We start from the raw sequence: 13688 nt of genomic DNA, 5'->3' as shown, positions 1-13688 counted from the left end.
ACCTACAAAAACATTTTTGGAGGGCTGTGGAAATTAATTTACCGATCTAATAAATATTTTTAAATGCTGCTGTATTTCAAGCTCTGTGCCACTTTCAGAAGATGCAGTAGTGAGCAGGACCTAGCTCCAATCCTCAAGCTGCGGACAGTCATAAAGACAGGAAGTTGGGGGGAAGGAATGTGTTCAGCTATTAAAAATCTAGAGGGGCTGGGGAGGATGGCTCTGTTATTGACGTAAATATACAAATAGCACAGAGTGGGGTGGGGGGAGAGAACGCTTCCCACGTGAAGACTTTTCCACCAAATATTTCAACCACCAACTCTTGTATGATAATTTTATTACAGTTATGCCTCTTTTATTAGGCATCATCTAGAATGCAGTATTCCACATAAATAACTTTTTTTAGGAATTAAACTTGTCCTTTCAAGAAGCAATATTCTGTTTACTTCTGGCATTTTTTTCAGGGAAATTTTTCTAAAGTATTTTCTAATTCCTTGAATTCTTCAACAGAAGCACAAAGCACAATTTGTCTTGTTCTTAATAACCCAACAGAAACATCTGTATTGTACAGTGCTGTGATACCTAGCAGAGCTCTGTGTTCCTAGCTCCTCCTTTAACCCAAGACTGCCACCTATCTCTTCTCCCCGAAGTCAGTGATTTTGCTTCTAACCAACCTTGTCTTCAGCTGATATTAATCTGCTCTAAGGCTGGGAACCAACCAAGCAAAAATTAAGAACTGTGTGTTAAGAAAGAGTCAGTAGGCTCAGAGTACGTGAAGGAGCTCTGCTGGGCAGTGAGGACAAGGCTAGGGGCACGTGACAGTTCTTTGACATGCTCAAACACTTCTTCTCCACTCATTTCTGGCTTGGGAGTTTGGTTCTGAAGCTAAGGCTATTACAAGATGGGGCCTCATCAGTGATATATGTATATTTCATGCTAATTCTTCCTTAGTTCTATACATTTATTTTTGTGAAATATCAGTTTTTCTATTTCCTCCTCTTGTTCATGTATTTCTTTTCAGTAGGGGAAAACTGATTCACTTCTTTATGGTAGCATTACATCTGTAAGGAAAAAAAAAAATCTAAATGTCCAATAATGGTAAACTAAATTATTATATGCTGACTTGATGGAATTCTGTAGAATAAAACCCATGTGATAAAATAGAGAAGCGTTTACTCAGCAATGTTATATAAATCTCATCAGCAAAACCCATACTCTATAATTATTAAACTATATAAATTAATCAGAATTAGATGGATAAAAATTAGAAGACAACCTGGTAAAATGAAAATATCTGTTATGTTATGTGGAGAGATTATGGGTATACTTAAAATTTTCATGTAATGCTCTGTAAAGTTATGATTATATTTAAATGATCAAAGCAGTTACAGTGAGTTTTTGTTATAATTAGACATTCTGCCAGTCTCAAAACTGGTTGGAATAGAAGATGGCTCTAATTGTGCCATCTTAGGAAGATCAAAATGGGAAAAGAGTGTCCAAACAAGCAAAATAATAAAATTTAACCTACTAGCAAACTAAAGGTATTTTGAGCTTGTTAATCATTTCTCATATGCATTCTGGATGTCTCCATTTTCCTCAATGCGTGTGGAAGCAGAGTTTACTAGAATTTATATGGTTCCAAATCCAGGAGTGATTTCTCTGAAATCGCCCCACTCCAGGCAAGAGACCTGGATTTCCTATACAACCCTCAGTTGTGTATAACCCAGGCTCCTCAAGTATGAAGGCACCCAATTGCCCTTGTAGAAATACTCACTCCGGCTTTCATTTCTTGCCAATTTACTGGGATAACTTTTGGTAGTTGGTACATATGGCTCTGGAGGTGGCAAATCAGAAATCGGATGGAAGAAGAATCTGCTTTCCCACTCATCTGAGGGAGAGAAACAAACAGTATCTTCAGTAACAGACAATCTTCTCTGAAGACTTATGTAACGAAAGGCACAGAATGAAATACAGAGAGAATGGCAGAGATCGCTTCTGGTTTTATGTCTAGAAGTTTAGAGAAGAGCCGGAAGTGCTACAAATGTCACTGATTAGCACAGCGATAAAATATACTGGTCTGCATATCAAACCAAAGCCAGATCCAGGTGACTTTAACTAGAGTGACTAGGACCCAGCCAGTCCCTCTCAGGAGCTGGGGACTAAGGTTTGGGCTGCCTTTCTTAATTATTCCTTCACCAGCGGAAGGAGTAACTAGGACCCTCTGATAACAATGGCAGAGATAAGCTGTTCAGTATCTGCAGGCCATTGGGCCTCTTACCCACCATGAACTGTTCAGAAAGGTAGGTATAATAAGGTTAGCTACAAAAATGGTTCTTTTCAGAATTCTGGAATCTGGAAAGTTAACCAAAATGAGACTCAAACAAGGAACAGAGAAAAATGATCTGCCTTTTTGGGGAGTGGAGGAAGGGGGATTTACTATATTTCATCTGAAATCATGGTGGGCCCTAGAGTGCTTAGATTAGTGCTGTGCAGTATGATAACAATGAGGGTCACACAAACAAGAAATGTTAATGCAAACATACAAATAGACACAAACACACCTGCCATTCAACTGCTGCTCTACTATAGCTTGTACGTTTCCAAGGAGCCGGGACCACACCTCACCTTCACATGAAGAGTCTTGGAAGCCGTTTCTAATTGATGTCGATGGTGGAGGTGGGGGAGGCACCCCAGTGCCAGGCCTGTCGGGAGGAAGAGGAGGCCGGGGCCCACTTCTAGGACTGTCTGTTCCACTCCTGGATGGCACCTGAGGGGTGGCAGGCAGGGCCCGAGATGTGCTGCCGTTTCTGTTCATTGGAGGAGGTGGTGGGAGAGGGCCTGGAGCAAAAGAAAAATGACATTTAGTCCTATACCTTACACTGTACATTACTATTATCATGGTCATCAACATGCAATTATTGAGTGCCTGCTGGATGCCCTTTTACTAGGGAATGTGGAGAAATGGTGGAGAGTTCCTAGGAGGTTTAGCCAAGAAATGATTAGACGCATATAAGCACAGAAATGCACAAGTGTACACACATATGCGGAACAAGTGCACATTGAGAGCTAAATGGTCGTTTGGCTTTGAGTTAGTATTGAGATTGGAGGTGATGCAGTTGACAATGGTAATCAATCATCTGTTTATACTGACGACTGTATACTTTAAAAAACATTTAAAATTCCTTTTAAATAGCTGTTGAACTAATTACTGTGACATGTTACTTATTAAGTAAATGCTGTTTTAAAAATAAGATAGTTATGAACTTATTTTAGGTCTCCAGAGGGACTAAGTTCTTTAAATGCATGGTATTATTGCTAATTATACAAGCATGTTTCTGTGATGCATATGATCTATTTCCAGGCAGAAGTGGGATCAGGAAACCAAACATCAGTCATCCCAAGGACAGTTAGAGTTCCTTCTTGGTTCTTCCTCTTTGGGGTGTCAGATTAACAGAGGGAGTGACAATCAGCTAATCAATGTGCATGGCTATAAATGCTGGTGCAGTATCCTGACCCTGTGCAGGCTGGTTATCCTGTGGAACTTGATTTCCTGTCTACAAAAGAACACCTTTCTCACTGCACTGTTGCCAGAAATACGTAGTCAAAAAGCAAATAAAAAGTATTATATAGTATTTGAAACCATGTTTTAAAAATGCAGTGGTGTGGTATAATCAGAAAATTTTAAGTTCTTAGTAAATAATTCAAAGTAAATTCTTCTTTTTGATAGTACAAAGGAACATATCTTGCTTTTCCCATCCTCCAAATGCAGAGGCTGTTTGGGTCATGAGTAAATTTTTAAAAAGAAAAAAAGAACTTCAGCATCTCTCATGCAAATCAAAATGGCCTTAGTAATCATTCCTGACCTTCAGTGGTGTGTTCCACTAGCAACATGCTGACATCTTTCTGTAAACACAATGTCTTATGATGCTATAAATATAAATATGTCTTGTTAATTACAGATTCAGAATCCAACTAGAGGACCTTAAAGTGAATGACCCACCCATCAAAGATATTCCTGTCTGGAAGTCTTGGCTCAGATCTCTAATGGAGGTGGGAGGCACGCCCAGCCCTGGTTCATCTCTCAAGGAGTCTTCAGTGCCTAATCTGGTAGAGTTTATTTATTGCCCCATCTGCTTCTCACTGCTGGAGTCCCAGTTAGTATGAGTAGAATTATTGGGGGGAGAAGTGGCTCACACTCTGTGGGCTTAATGGCAGTGGTAGTACCACCACATAACTGTCACTGAACACAAACTAGACTTCCAATACTATGGGGCCTGGTACTACGTAACCTGATCAACTTGCTCTCTCTGTCTTTTAAAGTAACTGTTCATGTTCCTTTTACTCTCCAGCCTTCCAGCCCTCTGCTCCAAACCTAGGCAAGCATAACAGAAAACAGGTTTCTATTTCCTGTTGGCAGTATAATAATGAAAACGATCATTTGTTGAATGCTACTACATGCGGGGAAATGAGAGAACCACTATACACACTGGTCTCATTTAATTCTTACAACAGCCCCGAGGAGCGTCAGGACAGCAGGTGAGGCCTCAGAGGTGTTGGAAGGTTAAAGAGCCCAAATCAGTACACTAATGAGTGGAAGAATAGGATTTGACTCCATTCTGTCAAATTCTAAAACACTCCCCTAACAATGAAGCCAAGCCACCTCTCAAAATATAGATGGCCCTTGATGACTTCTCATAGGTTCCTTGTGGAAATGTAAATTGGTGGGAATTTTCTAGAGGCCAATTTGGCAATACCTATGAAATCCATAGTTTACTATGCACATCCATTGTCCTAGAAATTCCATTCCTAGGAATTCATCCAAAAGAAATACACAGAGATGTGCACAAATATTTAGCTACAAGAATGTATCCCTGCGTTATCTGCAACAGCAAAACTCTAGAGATGGCCTGTATGACCACGTGACTAATAAATAAGCCAAGGTACTTTTGTGGGATTTAATATTATGCAGCCATTAAAAGTCAGGTTGTAAAAGAAGAGTTAATCATATCAGAAAATGATAATGAGCTAAGTTAAATAAAAAGCAAATTAGCAAACAATATATGTAGTATGATACTAATTTTGCAAACATGTATATATATGCATTTAAAAAAGACTGAAAGGGTATATAAACAATGTTATATCTGGATGATGGTGGTGGCAGAATTATAGATGATTTTTATTTTCATTATACTTTTATGTATTTTGTATAATATACAGGTATGACTTAATGTAATTGAAAGAAACAACAAATATATATCACTGCCTATCCTATTTGGGGGAATATTTAATCTGTTGATTAAATCATTTGGTAGAACCAAGCAAACAGCTCCTCAACCATTTTGGGGGAAAATCCATACCTGTTGGATAAGAAGAAAATGATGCATTTCATTCATCTGACTACTTGTTCTTATTTGTTCATTGAAGCATACTTAATGAGATGCCACATTGTCTAGACTGAATAGACTACCAACTTTTCATATTTGTAGCTGACTCTCCCTGGCAAAGTGGCTTGAAGGAGTGGTTTTCACTTTGCTACACATTACAGTCACCGGGGAGCTTCCAAATATCCTGATGCCCAGTTTGTAACCCAGACCAATGAAACCAGAAACCCTGGGGTAGGAACCCAGGCATGGTGGTTTTTAAAGCTCCCAGGTGATTCCAGTATGTGGTCAAGTTTGAGGACTACTATTTTAAAAAAGTGTTTATTAGGTTCCTGAGGTCAGAGGGTCAAAGGTCAGTTAGCTTCTCACAGAGCAAAAAATGCCCCATTTCCAGACATCCTGTAGGTATGGTAAGGTTAGATTCCAAAACTAGATAGTTCTTCTGAATCCATCAATAACAAACAGAAAACAAACAACCACCTATGTAAGTAGGAGAGAGAATACAGACTGCTCACACTTCATTTCACACTGTGCAGGTTCTCCCCTTAGATCCATGTTTCTCAGCCCTGGGTGGGGACACAGATGGGCTTCAGCAGGTCCTTCAATCCATGAAACAGCAGGCAATTTTGAGTTTATGCTTATGAGCATTTTTATGGAGAGGCCTTATTATACCTTTATCTGATTCTCCAAGGGATCTATATGTCAGAGATGTGAACAGACAGCAAAATGGACTCTAGTACGTGTCAAAGCTTGACCGATGAAGAGAAGTACAGGGGAAGTCCATTCACTCTTAAATAAATAACTGCCCTCCTTGTTGGAATAATGGGCCCTCCTGCAGGAGATGGGAATTTAGTTCCCAGTTAAGACAGCAGAAATTCCCTTTCAGGAGATGTCAGGTAGAGTGGTGAGATGGAAGGTGAGTGAGTGGCCTATTCTTTATTAACTCGCTTGGGATCATTTCACTTCACTGGTTACTTAGTCTCCTCACTTCTGAAACGTGGACAGAAGTATGGGTCCCACTTTCTTCAGAGGTTACGTGAGGCCAAGAGGAAATCATATGGGTTATGTGTCACTTCCAAGGTCAAAGCAGCCTGAGAGTTCACTTAAGCTTTTGTTGGGCTCTCTTCATGTGCAGTTGGTAGTGACTTCTGGGCTGGCTGGGTCACAGGGGCACAACTCACCGCGCTCTGGCCATACCTGATCTGCCCGGTGGGTCCCTCACCGGAGGCGGGGGTCTCTCGTTGGGCGGGGGAGGAAGAGGGCCCGACCGCCCGGGTGAAGGTAAGGGAGGCGCAGATGACAACGACGACGAGGACGAGAGGGACAGGTTCCGCTGTGGGAGCCTCGGGATTTCGTCGCCGCCGCCGCCGCCACTGGACCCTGGGGGCACTGGGGGAGGGCCCGGCCGGCTGGGGGGCAGGGGCGGGGCCTGCGCGGAGGGGGAAGGCCGCGGGGTGGAGGGCACCGGGGGCTTGCTGTTCTGAGGGGGAGGCGGGGGGACGGCCTCCCTATGGATGGCGGGCCTGCTGCCCACTGGAGGGGGCGGAGGAGGGGGTTTGTCATCCAAGGCCCTGCTCGGGGTAGGGGGGAGGGGAGGCCGGTTGGAGAAGGGCGAGGAGGAGCCTGACGGGGTCTGGCGGGTGGAGCCTCCACCGAAAGCAGCCCCTCGGTTTCCGGGGAGAGGGGGAGGAGTCGGCCCGGGGCTGGGCTGCCTGGGGGCCCCGGACACTAGGGTGGACCCCCGGTTGTGCAGACTTGACTGAACGGGTCTTGGAGTATTAGGCACTGGAGGCGGAATATTATCAGGCTTCGCGCCCACATCGGGCCTCGGGGGAGGCATTCGGTTCCTCTGAGGTTCTGGAGGTCCGCTTCTGTGGCCTGAAGAAGGCACAGGGAACCTCCCTGGGCCACTTGGGGGCGAGAAAGGTTTGGCAGATGTGGGTCTTCCTCCTGGTGGCAAAATCGGGGGTCGGCTTCCTCCAGAATCTGAAGAACAGGAAAAAAAAAAAAAATCAGAAAGTTAGGAACCTTAAAGGAAATCAGAGAACTCGAGTAAATTGCCAGCTACTGGAAGCCCTTTCCTGGATGCTGTAAACGACAGGTAAATATTATTTATATAAACTAGGTTTTGTGTGTCCTTCCGGGAAGCAGAGGGACAGGTCACAGCTGTCTCTCTTCTGCTCCCAGATTCCACAACCCACCAGCTTTCAAAGGGACTCTGGAGAGCTCGCTTGGCATTATGGACGGACAAGAACCAGGATGAGGTTGGTAAGAGCTCTGGAGACATCCCTGTTCATTACAAGAGGTCAAGAACAGGATGGCACTGGTACATGGGATTTTTGCTCATGATTTTCTTTTCTCCCCATCACTATCCCTGTCCCCCCACGCTGTACCTCTCAGGTTTGAAAAATAATGTAGCCGTCTTAGATGAAGAAATTAGTTATCCCGATATAAGTTTCTGTATGGGAGGGCTTACCTAGAACCTTTAAAGGTAAATTTCTAAGAGAGAATGGAAAAACATAGTGGAAGAGTTATGATTGAAATAAGAAACTGTCAAAGTTTAATTAAAAGAGTTGACACCGGTGGATGGTCTTAATCTACAAACAAGTAGGCAATTATACAACGTTTTTCCCTACTAGGTCAACTTCCACTTTAATACTGACAGGACAGAACAACCCTACTATTAATACATAATTAATATTCAACTGCTTTGGTTCAACAAAGGGAAGAACTAAAGAGGAACCAAAGTTATGGAAAAACTCAAACCACCACCCCAGAGTCTCTTAGAACCCAAACTAATTCTCAAAAAATGCTTAGTCTGAAAAAACTTCACCCAGTTCAACTATGAGCTGATTAATGTACCAAATATTAACCTGCTATACTATATGCCATCCATTATTCTAGATGCTAGAGGCAGAGGAGTAAACAAAACAGAAAAGCTCTGGCTCTCTTGTAGTTTACGTTCTTCTGGGGGAGATAAACAAAAAACCAGTAAACATAAATATTTTCAGATAGTTATAAGGACTAAAAAGAAACTAAAATAGGCTGATGAGATGAAGAATGCCCAGAGAGGCCAGGATAGATGGGGGTGGCCCTTCTGAGGATGTGACATTTGAGCTAAGGCCCGCCATGGAGAGGAGGAAGAGAAGTGCTTCATTCAGGGCCAGCAGGTGCAAAGGCCCTGAGGTGGAAATGAGCTTCAAGTTAAAAAACCAAGGCTTTTATGTGCGTGAGGCACAGTGAGCATGGAGGAGAACCCTACAAAACGTAGCCTGAGTGGCCAGCAGGGGCTGGGTCATAAAGAGCCTTGTAGGCCAGAAGGCGTTCAGATTTTATCCAAGGCACGATGAGAGACATTTGGCTGGATTTATGAATAATGTGAACTCTAGAGAGAATTTTTTATTTTGACTTTAGCACTAGAAATGAGCTATATTTTCCTTGACTGTGTGGTATAGTTCTATGTCACCAACTTGTGATAAGTTTTACCTTCCAAATTTGGATTAAAGGTGCAGTTACTATCCACGTATATGTTATAGGGATGGGACCCATTATGCAGATAGTATACTATGCAAATACTATAGCATTTTGTGTACTAACTTAAATTCCATCTTCATTTCATTGTTTTACTTCCAGTTGTCTTTTGCCTGAATTTCTTCACCTACTGTTACAGTACTGAATGTATGCATTTGTCAGTTGCCTCAAGTCCTTTCAGTGGGTTTTAAATAAACAAATTTAAATGCAGGCCTGGCAAGATAGAATCTCTCATATTCTTCAGTCTCCTTCTAGATGTTGACAATCCAAAACTAAAATAGCCAGGTAACCCTGAGGATTCAGTGACTTTATCTTCATATGAATGTGACAATTTCACACTTTCCCAGTGGACATTTTAAAAGACCATAGAATTAGAAATAAAATTCTTCTAACACAGTAAACATTAAAAAGTAAAGTTTCATGGTGAAATTTCTTGAGCTTCTGTCATAGTCAGGGGAGAGCCTCACACACTCTGTAAGGTTTTTTATTTAGGCATGACCAGGTTTAACTTTTTTCTGTGCCATCGTGTTCACAGACAATCCTGTAGGACTCATTTCCATGGCTTCCTGCAGAGAATACTTAGAATCACTAGCTCTGAAATGCCAAATGTCAGGCAAAACACCTTTTTAGATTTTGTGAGATATGTAATTATATTTCATATGACATGCTCCATTGTGTGTTTGAAAAGAGACCCACAAGTATTTACTACACTCGACAGGTGGGTCAGACTACCTCACAAAGAAAGCTGAATCTGCCAGGTCACCAGGCAGAGTTTCCAGGGGTGGCAAGTCCCATTTCCTCCTTCCTTTTCTTCCCACTCTAGCTTACCCTTTAGAAAAGTACAAAAACGTACAAGTTACCCCAAGGACACTGGGCAAATATTTAACAGCTCGATGGAGCTGTCTGATCCTGATTTAAAAAGAAAAAGAAGGGCTTCCCTGGTGGCGCAGTGGTTGAGAGTCTGCCTGCCGATGCAGGGGACACGGGTTCGTGCCCCGGTCCGGGAAGATCCCACATGCCGCGGAGCGATTGGGCCCGTGAGCCATGGCTGCTGGGCCTGCGCGTCCGGAGCCTGTGCTCCGCAAGGGGAGAGGCCACAGCAGTGAGAGGCCCGCGTACCACAAAAAAAAAGAAAAAAAAAAGATGCTAAATAGAGTCCCTCTTTTTTAAAAAAAGTATTTTATTTCATTTACTTTTGGCTGCATTGGGTCTTTGTTGCTGTGCGCAGGCTTCCTCTAGTTGTGGTGAGCGGGGGCTACTCTTTGTTGCGGTGCGTGGGCTTCTCATTGCAGAGCGGCTTCTCTTGTGGAGCACGGGCTCTAGGTGCGCAGGCTTCAGTAATTGTGGCACGTGGGCTCAGTAGTTGTGGCTCACGGGCTCTAGAGCACAGGCTCAGTAGTTGTGGAGAACGGGCTTAGCTGCTCCGTGGCATGTGGATCTTCCTGGACCAGGGCTTAAACCCATGTCCCCTGTGTTGGCAGGCGGATTCTTAACCACTGCGCCACCAGGAAAGTCCCTTGAGTCCCTCTTATAAAACAGTGTTAACATTTCAAGAAATCTAAAATGTTTCACAGGGCACAGTGCCTTAGAGGGGATGCCAAGTCTCAAAACCGCCAGACTCAGCCTTGTCTTCAGTAACTAAGGAAGGAAACTCTCCTTACCACTCTCCCTGTTGGCTGTGGATCTCAGCCTTGGCATCCCAGCCTGGAACAGTCCTCCCAAACCGGGTGGTCCACCCCCTCCAAAACTCCCACTGCTGCCTCCGCCACCACCACCAGCTCCTTTAGGTTCTGCAGAAGGAAGAAAACACAGCTTTTACACATGTCTGAAGATACCACCAGAGAACTTCACCAGTCCTCGCCCAAGTAAACAGTCACGATACAACAGGGAGCTGGCAGAACCTAAGCCCGTGGTGGACACGTGGAATTTCATTAAAGGGTAGGGCTTTAAGGATTCACCCTGTCCCCCGTCAGAAAAGCAGAGGGTTCTTTCTACTCCAGGGCAGTCGCAAGCCCAGTGGTAGAAGAATCAGTAATAGATAATGACTTTCCCCTGCTTGGCTGGCTGCCACATGAGTTAATATCTATTGTGTATCATAGGATTTGGTAAATAAAAGTATCTTCAAAGAAAGAAAGTCTTAAGGGAGGAGGAGATGCAATAAAAGGTGAGAAGAAAGGAAACAGTAAAAGGAGAAGAAAATAAAATATCCCATAATTTTGCTTCATTGAAATACCCACTTTTTGGGTGTATTTTTCCCTGCCAGGTTTTGGTGGGTTTTTTTGTTTTGTTTTGCTTTTCATTTTACATGTTTTTTCTCATGACCAAATTCACTAGTTTTCAGCCTGCTTTTTTCAGTCAATACTTTATTGTTAGCATTACCCATGTCACTAAATATTTTTTGAAAACATGAGTTTAAAGGATTGCATTGTGTTTTAGAACACTGAATGTACTGTAATTTATTTATCCATTCTACCTATTTGATGGCCTTCCAGGTTGATTTCAATTTTTTAATATCATAAAACCCAACAGTAGACTTTAACATTTTTATAATTCTTTGCAACTTGAGACGATGCAAAGATTTTGTTTTATTTTGCATTTGTTGCCAAAAACTGTGAAAGATTTCAAAATAGGCAAACAAGAAAACAAGAAAAGAAAGGAAGAAGAAGGAAGAAGAAGAAAGAAAAAGATTACTAAGTATCCAGTCTAGGCTTCTGGGTTATTTCCCATTACCTTTGAGCTAGTCTGCAACTCTGTTAAATTGTACAAAACTGATAATAATGCAAATGATATTTGTCCATAGAAATGCATATTGGTTGTGTTTAGTGTAATGCAATTGATTGACCCATTTTGCACCTATTTGTAAATTCATTTCAACACTCACCTGCCTACATATATGTGGTACTTTGAATTCTCCTTTGAATTGATAACATTATGTTGGTTCCCTCATTAACTAATGAGCTAAATAAAATCTTTGATATATGTTTATTTTATATCTGTATTAGAGCCATGATTATACCCTCTTTAAAAAACTGTCTCTTAACAATTTATGTATGTATATGTTTTATGAGGTTAAGTACTGTTTAAAGTTCTACCCCTGGAAAACCTTGTTGAGTCTTTGGTAAGTATTACATGAGATCTACAAATTAATCTGGGAGAATTGACACTTTCATGATATTTAGACTTTATGGAAACATGGTATATTTTCCCATGTCTTCTGATTTATTCAGGAAAGTTTTATAATTTTCATGATGTGGGTCACCCATAGTTCTTTCAGGGTCACTTCAAATACATTTTTGTTTGTTGAAATTATGAAAGGAATGTTTTTCCTACTATATTTTGGATTTGGTTATTATTGGCATCAGGAAATTTCATTTAATATCTAATAAATCACTTTCCTGCATTTTCAATGAAAATTTATTTTTTACCTTGGATTTTCTAGTAGACAAATGCTCTGCAAATAATAATGGTGTATACCTTCTTTTCTAAGAGTTGTGTATCTTATTTCTGTTTTATATAAGAAATTACTTTGATGACTGAGCTTCCATAACAGTACAAGTTATTAATGTTTTATTAATTTAAAGACAATTTATTTTAAAATAGTTATAAAGAATAAATAGGGCTTCCCTGGTGGCGCAGCGGTTGAGAGTCCGCCTGCCGATGCAGGGGACGTGGGTTCGTGCCCCGGTCTGGGAGGATCCCACGTGCCAGGGAGCGGCTGGGCCCGTGAGCCATGGTCGCTGGGCCTGCGCATCCGGAGCCTGTGCTCCGCAACGGGAGAGGCCACAACAGTGAGAGGCCCGCATACCGCAAAAAAAAAAAAAAAAAAAAAAGAATGAATATACATTTCTATATTTATCTTAAAAATAAATTATTAATGTTATTAGTATTTTTAAAATAAAGGAAATCATGTTTTGATTTTAATGAGAATGCCTCTAATGTTTCAAAGTTACATTTAAAAAAATATATATTTATTTGTTTATTTTTGGCTGCATTGGGTCTTTGTTGCTGCGTATGGGCTTTCTCCAGTTCTGGCGAGCGGGGGCTACTCTTAGTTGTGGTGCACAGGCTTCTCATTGGGGTGGCTTCTCTTGTTGCGGAGCACAGGCTCTAGAGCACAGGCTCAATAGTTGTGGCGCACGGGCTTAGTTGTTCGGCGGCATGTGGGATCTTCCTGGATCAGGGCTCGAACTCGTGTCCCCTACATTGGCAGGTGGATTCTTAACCACTGCACCACCAGGGAAGCCCCCAAGTTACATACTGACTGTTGGTTTGAAATAACTTTTTTTTCTTTCTAAGTATTCGTGGTTAGCAAGGATCCTTTCACTCTGGGTTTTTTTTTGTTTTTTTTGCAGTACACGGGCCTCTCACTGTTGTGGCCTCTCCCGTTGCGGAGCACAGGCTCCGGACGCGCAGGCTCAGCGGCCATGGCTCACGGGCCCAGCCGCTCCGCGGCATGTGGGATCTTCCCGGACCGGGGCACGAACCCGTGTCCCCTGCATTGGCAGGTGGACTCTCAACCACTGTGCCACCAGGGAAGCCCCACTCTGGGTTTTTAAGACTTTCTTATGGCATGGAATTTTATCAAATGCCTATCCAGGATCTACTGAGATCAGTATATGGTTTTCCTTATTTGATATGATAGATATATAGACTTTCTAATATTAAAAATGAGACAAACTCTGGGTTTGGTGAATTATTTTTTTAATATACTATTGAATTAGAGTTTTTGGATTTTTAGTTAGTATCCTCTCGTCTGTGATCATAAGTGGTCTACAG

General features: G+C 42.1%; 1 protein-coding gene across 6 annotated transcripts in view; it reads right to left on the bottom strand.

The window, feature by feature from the left end:
* Positions 1-13688, bottom strand: part of WIPF1 (WAS/WASL interacting protein family member 1) — a 122992-nt gene that overhangs the window by 5974 nt on the left and 103330 nt on the right. For 5 of the 6 annotated variants that reach the window (XR_014016551.1, XM_081242988.1, XM_081242987.1 and 2 more), the window contains 4 exons: positions 10574-10702; positions 6579-7367; positions 2626-2838; positions 1775-1888 (listed from right to left, as the gene is read on the bottom strand). Coding sequence is in view for 5 of the 6 variants with exons in the window: in XM_081242988.1 (XP_081099114.1) it covers positions 1775-1888; positions 2626-2838; positions 6579-7367; positions 10574-10702 (1245 nt within the window). In the remaining variant the exon portion in view is untranslated. The remainder of the gene's footprint in view (positions 1-1774; positions 1889-2625; positions 2839-6578; positions 7368-10573; positions 10703-13688) is intronic. The other variant, XM_081242991.1, reaches the window with a different exon arrangement.

This window comes from Mesoplodon bidens (assembly GCF_964165515.1).
Source record: "Mesoplodon bidens genome assembly, chromosome: 8".
Taxonomy (NCBI): Eukaryota; Metazoa; Chordata; class Mammalia; order Artiodactyla; family Ziphiidae; genus Mesoplodon; species Mesoplodon bidens.
Note: the sequence above shows the minus strand (reverse complement) of the source record. Positions and strands in the feature narration are given on the sequence as shown.